General features: G+C 40.2%; 1 protein-coding gene and 1 long non-coding RNA gene across 4 annotated transcripts in view; both read left to right on the top strand.

Annotated features, from left to right (window-relative positions):
- Positions 1-10,158, top strand: part of LOC111260620 (uncharacterized) — a 109,066-nt gene extending 98,908 nt beyond the window's left edge. Inside the window, exons 2-5 of one of the 2 annotated variants that reach the window (XR_002680448.2) lie at positions 7,674-7,758; positions 7,925-8,066; positions 9,052-9,619; positions 9,961-10,158. This is a non-coding gene — a long non-coding RNA (uncharacterized LOC111260620). Of the gene's footprint in view, positions 1-7,673; positions 8,067-9,051; positions 9,620-9,960 lie in introns of both variants that reach the window. The other variant, XR_015311138.1, reaches the window with a different exon arrangement.
- Positions 10,159-11,798: 1,640 nt separating this feature from the next.
- Positions 11,799-16,257, top strand: LOC111260577 (uncharacterized). Of its 2 annotated transcripts, none has more exons than XM_022833454.2 (4): positions 11,799-12,062; positions 13,975-15,102; positions 15,370-15,501; positions 15,925-16,257. In XM_022833454.2, the coding sequence occupies exons 1-4, from the start codon at positions 11,895-11,897 to the stop codon at positions 16,129-16,131; spliced, it is 1,635 nt and encodes a 544-aa protein (XP_022689189.1). In that variant the 5' UTR covers positions 11,799-11,894; the 3' UTR covers positions 16,132-16,257. The 2 variants fall into 2 exon arrangements, with proteins under 2 accessions (XP_022689189.1, XP_022689197.1); XM_022833462.2 differs by having other exon boundaries at positions 15,370-15,520; positions 15,925-16,064.
- Positions 16,258-16,928: the final 671 nt, after the last annotated feature.

Here is a 16,928-nt window from a genome sequence, read left to right as displayed (position 1 = left end):
TGCCCAAATACATGTATCGTTAAATGTAAGTATTGTGAGCTTTTTCATTATTATTACGCTACGTCAGTTTGATCGTTTGTACTTCTTTCCTTTTTTCATTTTGATAAAGTAGAACTGAATACTTCTGATAACTTGAAGTATTGCATAGCTTGGACGAAACGGCCACCGCCGAAACTCGATTTCCTGTATACAACAAAACCAATATACTCCTATCGATATCATTTAAGGCGCGTCTAGTGTACTAGTAAATTGTTTTCGTTTTAAGGAGGAAATACTTTGAAGACGGCCAATAGCTGGTTTAGACAATCAATTAAAAATGTCATCTTTGTTTAGATACAGTTTTAGAAGGAACTCACGAGTAAAGTCCGTATGTAGTTGCCACTCCTTATGCTTCAGATGCCACCTTAGGATAATATGGCAATGCGTTTGCCTACCCGATGACGTCTATAAGAAAAACACTCAATTATCAGTCTAGGAGCCTCTCTGCTTATATTATATCGTTGGCAACAGTTAACTGTGGCGTGTTGGAGTCCACTGCGGTCCCACCGGAGGATATTATAGGTTCATACCCATTATGGGTCAGTTCTATATCGAGGGTTGAGCACACTGAGATTTGGGATTGTTTACCCCTGGGCCATCGCTTTACTGATGGCTTACGCCACTGACGTCGTTAGACTAGCGATCAATAAGAGATGCGGTAACGGCCCTCGCTGGCTCTTTTCCTTAGCTGCGGTATCGATTTACTGCGACAGCGGTTACCCTTAATGATGCCAGTTAGATAAAGACCGTGCTTTGTATGGCTGGCGGTATTTATCAAGGCAGCGTGTTCATAACGCAGCAGTTGTTCTTTTGCTATCTCCGTCGATCTGTTTTAATCAGCCAGGGCAGAGCTACTGCCAATAAAAAGAGAGGGAATTTGCTCATATTTGTTAGTTACAGTTGGATCCTGCTTCATACAGTATGTGCTTAGCACTTATATTACAGACTACATTAGTAGAAATATCGGAAGTCTATGAAATAATTTAAGCAACAAAATGTCAGATCCTTATTATATTAATATATATATATATATATATTATAAATCCAGTATTACACAATTCCATATCGCTAGCCACTAACGTAGTAAAAAGAAAAGCACCTGCACTCTTGTGAAATCGTTCTATATTTGAAGCGGATTAAGTTAAAGTTTTGCATGCTGCAATATTTTGAAAAAAAGCTTGACAGCTTCAAACAGTTGTAGAGCTACGTGCTAGACTCTAAAGTGAACCCAAAAGCGCATAAAAACTGCTAGTTCCAAGTAGCTTCCATTGCGTATGTACTTCCTACGACGTTCTCCACTGAGTTACAGTCAGCTGGAGGTCTCTAATCCATAAACATGCAGCATCAGCCTTGGCGACGAATCTTAAAACGCTTAGACCTGACTGAAATGGTGCCGCAACGACGACCTTTACGGTACCATATAGTTGAATCCTTCGAACAAAAACTTCCTGACACAGGTTCACTACTAGAGGTATATGTTACGTGTACTGCGGCTGCCTTATAATTTATGGCTTGATATGACGTGATGCGTCCGTATCGTTCTAAATACGGCTGGCTTCACACTATTATTACAACTTTGACCCCTCTATCCGCAATCTTTTTCGAAAGGCGAAAGTTTACGTCGTTGCAGGTCGATTAAGGTTGCCACGGATGTGTAAAGTCGATGCCTTTAGTCGTTGTGCAAACGCGGAATTTTTATGTTTATAGATTCTTCCGATAACCTTTTCATTTGATGAAATACGTACTTAGGTTAGGTTAGGCTAGGCTAACGTAACACAGCGCTACTGCGGTTAACGCGAAAATAATAAAGAGCTCACTTCATTCCATTGTTAAGGCCCTTCATATAACGCATAGTGTGTAAGATATTGTTCTATCGAGAGCACTTATAGCCATGGAAACATGATAAGACTTTTGTTCTGTTTTGCTTGCCTCTACATTCTTCCTTTTGTTAATAGAATTTCTTACTTAATAACAATATCTCTATCATCTGGTCATCACATGGCAGTACCATTCTAAGATTAGCGTTCTTTGGAGCTCTACCTTGCGGCTTGTGTAGTCGGTTCTTTTGTCTGGTGACTTTATTAAGATATTATCAGATCATACGGTTCTACCCAAAGATAATTAACTACATCCCTGTCTAGATGACGACCCTATAGAGATTAAGACGAATTGTTTCTACACTCGTTTTTAAATTAGAGAGTAAATCTGGGGAAAAACTGGATTCGCCCAAAAGTAAAATAGCAGAAAGTATAATGTAACAATAAAGTCCGTACTCAGCATATCATTCGAATTAGTAATACTAAAGTAAGAGAGAGAGAGCTCAAAGACTAACACCAGAAGCTCCAGGACCTGAAGCGGTCATTTAGCAAATGAGAATTATTTAAGTCAAATAACAAATTCGACAAAAGTAAAAATGACGCGGTCCCAATATGCAGCCAGTGTTGTTTTATAATCTAGCCAAATATATATGTATAATATAGCAATAAGCATCGCAAGAAGCTTAAAAGTGGCAGCTATGCGTGTCGTAGGCCATCGGAGGAAACTATCAAAGTGCGGTGCGCCGCTCCATACTTGGTGCGTGACCCTTCGCATCGTGTGCAGAGTTTCATTTGGCTGGTATCAGTTAATATCAGCTATTCTGCACGTACTATGCTACCAGAATAGTACCACTATGGAATAAGTTTCGTTCAGCCAATAAACGTATTGAGTTGTACAACATACGTTTGATAGCACACCGAGCCCTTACGTCCGGAGAGGCTGTGCAGCAAAAATACTTAGTAATTGACGCGAAGGTCTTCATTCGTTAATATAACAATTAAAAAATTCATTCTGCACTATAATGACGGCGCTATCTCATTGCCTATATGGGCTACACGCCTAAGTACTGTTTCATAGCTGCAGATGGTACTTTGTCTTCTCAGAGCGGGAACCGCTTATCCACCCGCTGCCCTTATTAGGGCATTGAAAGGCTCCTAATTACACGAATCAGGAAAATAAACGGGTTAAAGCCAACCTTGGGTATTGCTTTACTCAAACCACAAAGCCTGGCGTTGTTATCTGTGAAGCAGACTGTGTGTTTTCAATTTCTGTGCTAACGGGCATGAGTCTTTTCAGCTCAGAGTTCAGACTGCATTCATTATTTCATTCGCGGCGAGCACCTTACGGTAGCGGATATCTTTGATGTGTATTACCATAACTTGAAGTCCAAGTCTAACTCGATCTTTCCCCAGGGCGATGCCACTCACTTGCCTGGTCCTCCTTTGAGTGGCAATAGAGAGTGAACCATATCCCGCTTGTTAATGAAAGTCCCGCAGATTGCACATGCGATACATCACAAGCATTTTCAATCGGCCTAGAATCAATTCACGGGGACCGATTTTCAGGCCATAATTTTGCAACGCTTTACATGTCAAATGCGAGTTTTGGCGGACAAAGTGCTTAAGTTACTAGCTCCGCCTTCGTGAAAAGTCTGCTAGCTTGCAGCAACGTGCTTATATCTTTCGAGCGCCAACATCTAGTTGCCTCTCGCGGGCCTTCGATATTTCAATTTGCATTGTCGAAAGCTTTGCATCATTCATGCACTATGCTCTTGTTTAAGGTCTCCTTGCCATTATTTTCATTAATCTTTGAAAAATTTCCCAGCGCTGTGGTTTGTGAGGAGAAAAAAAACTTGTTAAAAATGAGCGTTGATTTTTTAAAACTTATTTTCATTTTTTTTTTAAAGAAATTTTGAAGTTATTTTTCCTAAGCTACACTCAACCGATTTTCGCTAATACGTTTTTGGAGTTTTTATGAGCCAAGTTTCGTTTGCTAGTGGTTCGTAATCTAAAAGTTAGTCGATTTTAAAATTCGCTTGTGACAGATAATTTTGGCTTTTTTTTTTTTAAACTCTTTATTTTCCTGATTATTATTTCTTTGGTAATAAACGCAAAGGTCTGAACCAGCGTGGCAGTGTGTATAGTTGTTTTGGTTATCATAAAAGCACACCAAAAGAGACGCTACCTAGATTATGTGGCTTTTTATGGTTGAAGCTTAACAACGGTACTAAATAAAAAACTCAAAATATTTGCTGTAATGTATATAGCAAAACGTGGAAGACTCGTTTAATAACATTGCTCGGTCTTTCTTATTGGATATCTTTAGTACATTGCACATAATATAGACTTAGGTCTAAGGGTAAAGTGGGTTTGTAATGATCAGTTGCAAGTGAACATTTTTTTCATTAGAGCATTATCCATAGCTAGCAGGTTTTTATCGTTTTGTAGATTATATTGTAAGTGATAAACTGGGCCCTCGCTACAAGATGCGTACTATCACAGGAGGCTCGTTTCGGACTAAATATAAATAAACACAAATAAAGGACTCTGTATTTATTGTGCAGACATTGGGTTGTAAAGGATTTTTACTCTAAGTTTTTATATCAGTGTTCTTTTTTTGTTTAACATTGAGCTAAGAATAATGAGGTGATGTTGCTAAAATTTATTTAATGAAAGTACTCATGATGAGTAATTCACGTGTTTACAAACGCTGATCCACGTCTACAAATGGGAAGGAAATCATTTTTAATATGCGATTAGTTCGCAACGAAGGGTACAATACCTATGTTTTGACTCATTTAACAGCCCTCATGCCCAAAACGTACCGTTGTACCAAATCGATTTTTGAAATTTCTACTTTCATGTACCCTAATGTTCACAATCTTATTTTCTATACAGTCGAAGCTAAAGATGATGCGTTTGCTTTTTTAACACGAATGAGTGGTCGATTGCCGTCGTCGCCGCCTCCTTATACACGACCTCCTCGTTCGCCGCCTGCTGCTTACCTAGTATACGGAAGCGAAAAGCTCATCTATTAGATCTATCTTCATCCATCGATGTGTCTCCTTTGCAAATGACGGACAAACGGACGGCCGTATATGAAACGGGGTCTTACGGCGTTTACCCAGTTCTTCGCTACCAGCTTTGCTAAGAATAATGGTGACAATGAAGTAGTCTCTTTGCACCTACTCCGTATATCTAAAACGTGTGAAAGTACGGATTTATATGCAAGTTCAACAAGGCTTATCTTATTTTAAGGGGACCTCCGGACATCACAGTTATTCGAACATCGTCATCCTTTCTGCCCCATTATGTCGCTATAAAACGTGCTTCTCTGACACTCTGACCTGGCGTGGAAATTGTGACGGAACACGGACTGCTGGAAATCAATGCAGAACTAATATCCGCTTTTCCCAGCTACACAATTTCTTACTCGATGATACACACGTCTGAAATCTCGTAGGGTTCGACCATAGCAGAAGAGACAGGGACGCGAGGATGTACACAAATTCATGACAAATCTTACGAGCTGCAGTCTAGCGATACGCCGTGGCAAAATGTCGCGATAACCGGCTGTCGATTCATTCATTGAAATATTCTGGCGGAAAAGTCAAAGTGGGTCGTGATGGCGTCTTTTAGAGCGTTTATGGGTTTATTAGCCGACGACTGCTGACTGTGCTGAAAGGCAGGAAAGATGAAAAAAAAAAATGTTTGGGTGAGATATGTAAAAGAAGAGTTGAGTGTAATAATTTTTTTTCAAAAGAATATCACCCAATAGAAATTAGGTAAACTCTCTAACAGCGCCTGTGCTCCTCTTCTATTAAAGTGCTCGATCCAAAACGGGAGAAAACTTAGATGGACAATGCCGTCGCATAGAAAGTAAACGGAGGAGGACCAGAATTGAGAAGACCCATGGGTAAGAGGGGTGCTGGAGTAGGGGAGACGGGACAGGGACCTCAGCGACGACTTTTTGAAGTGAGGAAGCTGAGAGCCTCGAGCACCGTTCGGTGCTTGTACTCAAAGGGCTCCAGCTTTCGTTTATGTTATATGGAAGGACGTTACTGAGGCAAAACCAAAACCTGGTCTATCTGACTCCGTAGGACGCAACTTATACATATATATACATATATATATATATATATATATATATATGTAACGAACAACCACTTGGACCAGGGTGAACGTGGTTTTCAAACCAAAGAAGTTTTTGCCTAACAGATCACGTCCAAAAAGCTTCTATCTACAAAGTGGGCTGGCTCCTTAAACATTTTCTGTCGCGATAGATGTAAACGTAATGTTGATAACAGTTGTTTAAATATATGCAAACATAAATTGTCAGAATTAATCACTCGTATGTACTGCCTTAAAAGCCATTATAGTTCATACGTACCACTGTCAACATGTGATTTACCATTGTGTGCCTAATACGCAATTGCAGTGTGCCAATTTACGCAAACAATTGTTTTGTACATAATTACTAATCGTATTGTCGGTTGTACCCTATTCTGTAAATGACTGTTTTGTCCGCCAGAGGTTTACTAAGATCAATTTCAATAAGGTCAACAATTCCGTACAGCCGTCCTTATTTTGCGAGACAGTAACGGATGTGCTTAAGCCCCCACTAAGAGCTGCCATCGAAAACGACCGCATCAAAGACATTAAGTAAGACGGACGCTCTTCACGGTAATAATAATAACAAAAAAGCTCGGCGTTCAACAGAACTTCAATAAATCCATAGCGGTAATTCCCTTAAACAGCATCGTATTGGAACAAGATTAGACTACATATTCTATTTGAATAAAATTATCATTGGAACTCTTCTCCAAAAACAGTTTTTTTTTTCCTTTTAACAAGGCTTTAATTGCTGTCTAATTTCAACGATGTGGGAAAAATCAAAGTTATCGGAAAAATATTTGTCATATTCTGTCATTATAGACATTTATGTAAAGATTAAACTTGGGCGTCGAATGTCAAAGTTCATAAAGTGGTTGTTAATATAAAAAAATAAATACCAAAATGGCTAAAGTTGTTAGGTTTTAGAAGGTGCGACAGTGTGTTTTACCCGAATAAGATAGTCCGTGTTTTGGTAGTGCTTGGGCCATTGGCTAGCCATAGTCAAACAAGCTGCTTATTTTGAAGACTTTATATATAAGCGTAAGTATACTAGAAATGAGATATGTTAACTGTGTGTTGTAAACAGCTCAATAACTTACCGTTCCGACCGGAGAATGCAGGAAAGTCTTGCAACAAAGCACTACGGCTTTATAATGACTTTGACATGTCTGTATATTAGTCATACATATACGCATGTCGCTATTCTTCCATAATTCCACAATTTGTACACTTGTAGCTAAAAAGGATTAACATCTGAAAGTAAAAACGAAAGTTGTAAGGACCTCGTAAATTTATGTAAAAAATTTTAGCAAAGCATAAACACGAATGCAGGCTTCCGACTGACATTTTCATTTGGAAGTGCTATTCAGCCGTACGAGGTGTTTGACATTTTTCTCAATCCAGCTACAAACCAAAGGCCGTCACAGCATCGCCACCTTTCGAAGAGTTACATAGATCTTTTTGAATCAGCTTTTAAATAGAGACGAACCAAATTTACATGAACAGAGCTAGAAAATGAGAGCACTGGTTTGTAATATTTCGGGTGATGATTTTATTGCAAACAGGCAGCTTATTCGAATGATGGACATGTTTTTTTTACTTATTTCCTTATGAGGTGTTACTGTTGCTAAATGTGCGGAAGTGATAGATACATTAGCCTACATTTGAAAATGGAACGAAGGTCTATTGACGTTCATTCCTCAGGTGGAAGCTTCAGTCTTATGAGCTCGTAGAATGGATGGACTCTAGTGCTTAGAGCTTATCGGAAAAACTGTCCGCCTTCCAAAAGGTAAACGTACTTTCTCCATTTTAGCTGCGTCACATAACGATACCTATAGAATCATCAACATTTTTATCTCAACATAATTGTTCGTCTGATCACACATGTCGACTTGTATTTGTATTTATAAAAATTAAACAGGATTTTTTTCCTTCACAAAATGCTATAATATCAGCATGTGTTTATACGAGTCACCATTACCGACGATGAAAGGGTCGATTGACATGGCTGAAGAACACGAATCCGTCTCACGTCGCATCAACCGGTGACTCCTTGTACAGGCTTGCGGAAAGCTATCGACACTGCTATTGACATTGGTGAGCCTTCACTTGATAATATCAAGTTGAGCGAAAGTTTAGGTATAGAGCGTCAAAATCATTGAACTTCAGCGCTGCAGAAACCTTCCTTGAGAGAAAGAAACAATCTTTCGCTCGAGTCGTCCAGAGCTCGCCCTAGATCTTAAGTTCGACAAGAAATAATCTGTTATACCAATTATGTTTCGATTAGGACTAACTAATAGAAATTTACAAGCGACCTTCAGGTTGCTTAACCGAGGATAGTATCGTGCCTAATCGATAAACTATTGTTCCTTCAAAGCCAACCAGTTTTACAGCCTAACCTTTTCCGCTCCGAAAGTAGCATGCGATTCCACGAATGAGTCTAAGGTAACCCGACGAAAATTGCATCAAATGTGACCCGCAAAAACCTAAGGTCTCCTAAAACCGTACTGAATGACAAAAAATATAGAAAAAGTATGACTCTGCATGTATGACGATCTAATCACACTGAATCAACACAGCACATATTCCACTGTCATCAAACGTCTTTTCATATTTTTCTCAAATTCTGTCGCAGATTTTCGGGATTAATTAAACTAACCCTAACCTAATAAAAAACCTAGTTCAGCTGATATTAATACATTTTCAGTTATCCCGTATTTAATTGCAACAAAATTGCCAAAATGACTAAAAAATAACTTCGTTCGTTTGCGTTCATTGGGAGACCGTGACATTCTCCTGGACACACAGACCTCTGCTCTATGGCGCAAAACATTTACCTACCGCATTACAAAGCGGACCACTCTGCTCTTTTCATTCAGATGGTCTACACCATTGAGCAAAATGAAGATGGCCGTACAAACAGTTAATCTCAATTTTTCAAACGTAATTCTGCTGTTATTTGTGCTGCTGCATTCGTATTTATCGTTCTGTCGTTTAATAGGCTTTAGTGAATAGCAGTTACCCAGTTACATTCTACTCTATCCCGTTAACGAACCACAATGAATTATCTATATGATTGCAGGAAAATTGCAGGAAATAACAACGCGCGGAACAGGATCACCTCAGACGGCACCAAAAATGCGTCTAATACTTGTCAAAGAAACGGAAGCACAAGTATAAGAATAGTACACTGAAAAGACAAACTATTACAATGGCCATCACTGGCAGCATCATCGTCTATAGGGTCGTTTCTTGCATACTGGTCATTAACGTTCTCGGCTAGCTGTGTGAGGTTCTGCGGCGTTGCAGAAACAACAATGATAGTTGTTACTAGCATTGTCATAGAGTCTGTCGTACAGAAACGGCGATCTGGAGAACGCTGACCAACAGCACGAAGTACAGAAGACAGAAGAAAATAGATGTGCTCATCATTAGCGCAGAAGATGACACCGGTTGCTGTAGCCAGCTCCAGTCCGCAGACAGAAACGTTGTTCAGCTCAAACTCGTCGTGCTGCCGACACAACGAAAGGAACATCGTCTAAACTTGGCGTCGCCTGTGTGGCACACAGACAAGTCGAGAGACATTTACGTACCCTACTTGCATGTACATGCTAAGTGTAAATGACCGTCGACAGGCATAAAAAGATACAGTTAAGTACATGAAATGACGTTTCGCAGAAATTGACTACGGTACGTAGGGAATTCAATCAAATTCTTTTATGATAGCGTATGTTTAGGTCAGATGGGTTGTGTCAGGATGCCGCAACGGTAACAGTTATTCCATTACGCTCCGGAAGTGGACTTACGCGTGTATGTAGGCATAATTATCGGGAAACCCTACGTTAGATACGTAATGCAAAATAATAATAAGAAAATCGTATACACTCGTTTGTATATAATCACGTGACACCGAAAGTAATGTATTATATTATATGTCAGGCATCTAAAAGAACAACAGTAATGGGAATCATAACTTTTTTCAATCATACAGTATCCACAGGTGGCTGCTTGACCCCTGTTATACTGCACGGCACCGTTGCGTTACGTGGAATCAATCACCATACCTTTCTCAGTGGAGGAACCTTGCCCTACACTTGCCCTCCACACATGACCATGCCAATGTTTGACAAGATTTGCTTTTCAGAGTTTGATGATCAATTTATGAATAAAAATTGAAGTGATCAACTTATCTTCAATTTTTTTTTTAATCGTAGTAAGTATCATATCTTCGTCAGCTTCGTCCGCTCTATAGCTTTGTATATATATATATTCTGAATAAATCTGGGCGGATGCCTTCGAACTTATGATACATTATAACTACACAGAGAAACATACCTTAGCATCTGTTCCACTCTATATCTATAACAACCCGCTGAAACAATAATTCACGATTAGAATGAAAATGGATCATCTTGCATCGAGCGTCGACAGTCTTCACGTAAGCACACCAAATTGTATGCTTTTTTTATCTTTGCTGTTTCTGTGTGCCTGCTACATAAGTAGTCTCGTCTCAGTCTTGGGTACCTTTCTAGAAGGAACCAACAGGCGGCTTCCTCAACTCCCAAGATTGATATCCAAGCTTTGACGGCTACTAATAGTAAAACTATTCTATCATGACTCAAACCACACGAAATCTGGGGTTCCACTTGCCAGAAAAAAACCTTTTTAGTGAACTGTTCTTTCATCCTACTATACGCTGGCAGGGCTCTACGTTGGGTCCACATCAAAGATCGACGCCTGACGTGGTGAACCATCCTTATGCTCGCGACGTAGGTGCCACGCGTCCAACGTTTTCCTGAAATATAACACTTCAGATTGCATTGCCCGCAATCGACGAGGCATGCATCGATTGTTCTAACAGCAGAGACATTGTACGGATGTTGGCCTCATTTTGTCTTTTAAGCTTTGTAATATACATTGATTCATGTGAGCGTATATGTAACCGCTAGCAGTAAATACGTCTAACAAGATAGCCTGATAGTGATGATGGAGGCGTACGATAAGTTCACGCGGAACATCTAGCTAGACAGATATGTATAATAAATTGCTGACTCTGATCTAATGGTAGGCTACTAGCCTTTGTGCATAAATATGGTTGAGGTTAGACTGCGATAATTTTTAGCGTGATATTATACTGTTTGCAATTTTCAAAAAATCAGGCGTTTTTTTTTACTTTGCGTTTAATTGCAAATGTTCCCTTTGTTAATTACCTTTCATTGGTCTAATGGGGTAACCACAAGTTCGAAATCGTGACCAACCCGAATGACCAAATACTCATGGATCTCGCTTTATTGTTTGCCTAACCATTGCAACCCTTCTACTGGCGTATCGTGTCAGCCTTGCTGGTTCGCTATTGATAAATCTTAGAAGATCCATTTCGTATTAAAAATGTTTCTGCCGGTTAGTTGTTAAATAGACCTTCACAGGTATGTTGCAGGAAAACGTAGAAGACTTGTGCTCCAATGTAGACCTGGTCTTAGTTAACATCCCCCCTAGCATTTCTACGTTAGTTACCCAAATAATAAGCAGCTTACGTGACTGCGAAAGCCGTCGTAGGTTAAAACTTTTATAGCTGACGTCCTAATCCTGCCGTACGGCACTGCGTGACCTTTACCTCAGACGACTGAAAAATGTTCCCAGCCGTCCTGGCAAAACAGAATAAAGCATCGCGTTCTTATCTCACGAATCTGGCACACAAAGTGTTTGCCGTTATTACATAGTTAACAGACTTTCTCACTTGATAGATAAATAGGACGCAGCTGGCAGTCTAGTTTGAGTAGGAAAAATAAGTACGTGCGCAGTGTACAAAAACCTAACCTAAACAAAACACTGTTTGGCTATATCTTTCGACGAAAACTTGATGCTTAAGGATTGAAAGCTGGTCATTTAATTAGCCATAACGAAGCTGACTAAAAATAACGAAAGATGGCTACGACTTCAGCGAGTTGTTTGAAAGTAAAACCTTTAAAAGACCTTGAAGAAATACACGCATTATTAAGGGAATTTCAGCAGTTCGAGGTAGTTATTGGCCCCTCAGAAGAGACGTTCAGGCTCGCAGGTATTGCTGACAATGAGCTCGATGATCTTTGCGAGGTGAGTTGAAATGGAAGCGCCCTCGAGTAAACTAACTACACCTTTGGGGCCATATTTGAGCGGGCAGAATTATCCAATGTATTAGTGTCTCAAGTGTACGAAAAAAGGAAGGCGTAACGTAAACATGAGTGTCTGCTGTTTCAACGACCGCTTGAGCGTTGTTATAAATATATACAATTCATATCCTTATTGAGTTCTGCTCAAGTTTATTTTTCACTTACATATGTCCGCAGAGACGGGTATGGGGCGGCGAAACTTGGCTGATCTCCCCATCCGTGGCGTGTCCTGTGGGTTACAGAAGTAGAGGCAAATGACAAATGAGTCCAAACAGACAAAGAAGTAAACAAAAGCGTATTAAGCCACAGAGGTTTCTCGCTATGGACTATATGCTAAGGTTATTAAATAACTGAGTTCAATGTCCAATTTATTGTTGAAACCTGGCGTCTGATGATCCAGTCATTTCATAGGTAGATGGCTAGAAGTGTATATATATATATATATATATATAGTAGTCGGCTGTGGGCAATACAAGTCCAGCAGGCACGAGAAGATATCTTTTCCTGACGACTATTGTTAACTAGGTCAGCAAAATAATCTTCATCACTCTTAAATTAAATTCTTCCTGTTTTACGATAGGACCTAATTGTTTTTTGCATCACCGAATAACATCTAATCAAAGCTAAATGCTTCAACGACTGTGAACAAGGAGACTACGAAATCCGTGCTTAACTTAATAAGCTAAGTACGGAAACGAGCTTACGTCCGATTATTGCTTAAGACTGTTGCATAGAACAGGCACAAATAACAGCAACAGTTTTTGGAAGTCGTAGAGAGTGATACACAGCTCTGGGATTCCAACACGGTCAGATCACAATGAAAGATTATTTTAGCGGAACTTTTGCCTCTATGCATCGCAAGCCAATTACGAATATGTAAGGGGCTATAATTTGATGATTGCATAGAAACTGTGCTGGAGTGGCACACGCCGCCTTTAAATAAATCCTTTCAACAATCCTATCCTACACTGTTTTGAGTCAGGAGTCGAACCTTGTCCTATGCGCCCGAATGTATGAGAAAACACTCTGGGGCGAAATTGCTTTTAAGACGGTTAAGAGCTGTTGAGAGCGTGTTTAAAAATCACTTAGATTTTCAGAAATGGTCTGAGATTTCTAAGATTTTTGGATTTGACAGTTCACCTTGTTACAACGAAATAAATAAGTTAGTGGGTAACTTATAGGAGAATGCACTAACGACTGCAGAGTGACGAGTCAGTTGCAATGAAAGTACGGAATAGAGAAATTGGATGGTTTCTGCAAAGTAATGATATAAAATAAAGCAATAGCTGGTCCCATTGTTGAAAACAGCTACGGAATAACTGCAGTAAATTGTTTGCTAGGGAAATTAAGGAGAAGAACGACGCTTTAAGGTACTAATGGCTAAAACCTTAGGTACGAGCATTTTCATGCCTTCAAGGTATCACTCATTAGAATATCAGTAAAGTTTCATCTATTTGAATTTGTGCGTAATAGGGAACGTCCAGATGAATAGACAAAAATAGTGTTGCTATGCTAAGACACGATGCTTTAAGCATTCGTGTTGTTAGACTCCGTCCTGCCATATAATAAGACTCGTTTTGATATTATAAAAGTATTTTTTTTAACTTAAATAGCGTCATTGGATTAGCTGCACTGGGCGATGAAAATTATTTATTTCCCAGTGCTGCTATAGGGAACTTGTAAAGGGTTCCTAGCAAAAAGATTTCCAGTGATCTAACGTATAGACATGTCTGCCAGTTCTGTCAGCGGCACAATACTCTCTCTACTAAACGCTGTACGTTGATCAGCAATCCTAATTACAAGTGATCTGCAGAGTCCACCAGTATTAAAGTATTTCCATAATGGTTTTTATTCAGGTTCATATATCTCGTATACCCAATACGGTGTCGCTGGCTCAGCTTGTACGGCTATGTATTTCTCTAAATGACTCAGGTGGGCTTGCTTCGTTAGTGCGCCTGACACTCTTTATAAACTCCAGCGGGATTTTAACCGGTAAAGCAACAGCTACGTATCAAAATGAAGAACACGCCATGAGCGCCGAGTTAGAGCTAAATGGGGCAATTATTTCTGACGAAGGAATAAAACGACTAAAGGTCAAAACCGAGAATTGGGTTCTTCAGTCAAAGCCACCGACATATCCTCAGCATCAACCACCTCCGACAACTACGTCAGCTTCAGTAGCATCGTCATGCATCGATAAAACTGATGACGAGCGAACTGATCTCTCAGAACGACAGTCTCCTACGGCCGAAGTACCGCAAGCTGTCGTCCTCTCGCAGGACGATAGTAAGGTATTTTCTGATGCGACTAGGCCCATGACACAACAATCAGCACAAAATGAAGTAAGGACAGCAACAGTTGGTGTTATTACCGCACCTTCTGCTGTTGCTCTTGCCACCGTCCTTGTCGGCGCTAACGCGCCAGTTTCGGTTACACCTGAAATGCTAGTGGCATCTTCAGCGACAATGCCTGTGCCATCAGCGTCATCACTGACAACAACAACAGCAGCAGCAGCAGCAACACCGTCATCGGCTACGGCAGCAGTGGCCCTGATGCCTATACCAGCCCCGCCTTTGCCCATCTCGCAACCATCACAAGCGACACCACTCGAAGAGGGTTTAATAGCGACGACAGAAATGGGCAGGAGATTATATGTCGCCAATATTCCAAAGAATAAAACCCAACCTGATATACTTTCCTACTTTCAGCGATACCTGTCAGGCGTTGTTGATGTCGTTCTGTACACGTATCCGGGCTCATCGCAAAATCGTGGCTTTTGCTTTGTGGAATTCACATCAACGAAGAAAGCCATGGTTGCCAAAGATGCAATTGTAGCTATTCGGCCATGGGGATGCGAAGTAGTCGTAGACTGGGCGGATCCCGAACAAGAGCCAGCCGAGCACGTGATGAAAAATGTAAAAGTGCTTTACATTAAAAATATTGCACCACCTACCAGCGAAGGCGATCTTCGAAAGGCGATCGAGGTTTGTAACGTCGGCTACTGTTGTGCATGTTTTAGAGAATCACCAAACGGCCATTATGTTTAGTATTGGTATAGAACTTCGAATATTGCCTATGGTCTAGTTTACGTATGGTCTAGTGGTCTGTGCCATAGTAGACTGCGATGAAAATCGTAGAGAGTGGCAGTATGTACGATACTATTTGACTTTTCGTCACGTAAGTATGAATCAGCCCATGATATTAGGTCTGTCTAAATAATGAGCGTTTTCGTTATTTTGAATCCGGCGCAGGAACGAGGGATTGAGGTAGAACGAGTAAAAGTTATTAGAGACTTTGGTTTCGTGCATTTCGTGAGCCGAGAACGTGCGGAAGCCGCGATGGAAGCGTGCAGAGACCTCGAGCTTGATGGACAAACCCTAAAAGTATGAAATGAGTTAATAAGTACGTGTTTCAAATATTGTGTAGCATTTCTCATGCCTTGTTTTTAGGACAAGAGGCGTAAGAAGTGCTTACGTGCATTCAAATGGTTGACATCTTAAGCGGTTGCCCGGGATTACACGGGAAAATGTCATAACTATATTCGTCGAATATTACAGCCAGAAGATCTTTATATAAATATGGTGCGATAGGGACCTAGTTTGTATCGTTGTGTCTCTTGGAATAGAAAATCTATTGCTATTCATAGCACAGTAAGTTAACATTAAAAACCTAACTGAGTTACAGAAAAAAAAAAAAAAAAAAAAAGAACGTTTCTATTACGAGGAGACTAAACGGCTATAGTCGGTATCTGTTCCGAAATAGTTCACATTTGGTCGTTCATAAATGAGAACATCGTGTCCTTTCAGGTAAGCTGGGCTAAGCCGCCGTTAAACAAGCACATGCGCGAAGAGGTTCTCCGAAGACGAGAGCGACGAATGCGTCGCGTTTTAGCGTCACGCTACAATGGAAACGCAGTCTCATTTCCGGAGCCTCATTTTCACGAGTCACTGGGCGACTCCCTAGTGTTCGATTTTGGTGGATACAGTGGAAACCATGGACAAGGGGATTACTAAAATGTTCCAATGGAAAGAATTTAAATACGTTCTCTCTCCGAATCCGTATTTATTTGATCTGATGTTAGTTACCCGAAAAAAAAAACACGGAAAATGATAGATAAATTTCTGACATATGGATACATAGTAATGTTGTGTTTATTTAATCTCGTTGTGGCCAACTTAGAATGTGAGTAGGCCTTTTCAAACAATATTGATTATTCCACAGAGCAGTACTATGTTTGAGCAAGGAGAAATTTACTAGCCTGCTCTTGAAATGCTGTTTGCATGGTGGAAAATATCGAACGCTAACGGTTTTACTGCAACTCTCTGAATGGACCTTCTTAATAATGACCTCAGGTGCTTTACTTCGAAACGATTAAGGTAAATAGGAGCAGGGATTATGCCTTTGTCTACTACACTTACGACAACAGGTTTGTGATTCTGCTATATGCAGCATCGTAACGGAAGCGTTAACAAGTACTTGTCTAGACGAGTGGTGACTTCGTAGGCTCTAGAGCGCCATATTAATAATACTAATATATGCCGGATTCTACTGAATACTGAAACTTTGGTTTTTTTAAAGGTTGCTTGCTTTAATCTGCACGAAATCTATTGTCTAAGGAACAGGTCGGTTATATTCCTGTGTGGCAATCTATCTGGCAAAACTAGCCAATCGTCGTACATGTATGTCGCGCTTGTGAATGGAATAGATCTGCGTGGTTAGGTTACATGGTCAAAATTTCTGTTTCGTATGCGTGCGATTCCGTCGGCAATATGTTAAATGTGAAGCTTCACCTCACGTACGCGCTATGTAA

Source organism: Varroa jacobsoni, unplaced genomic scaffold (genome assembly GCF_002532875.2).
Source record: "Varroa jacobsoni isolate VJ856 unplaced genomic scaffold, vjacob_1.0 scaffold_44, whole genome shotgun sequence".
Classification (NCBI taxonomy): Eukaryota; Metazoa; Arthropoda; class Arachnida; order Mesostigmata; family Varroidae; genus Varroa; species Varroa jacobsoni.
This window is presented reverse-complemented; position numbering and strand designations above follow the sequence as displayed.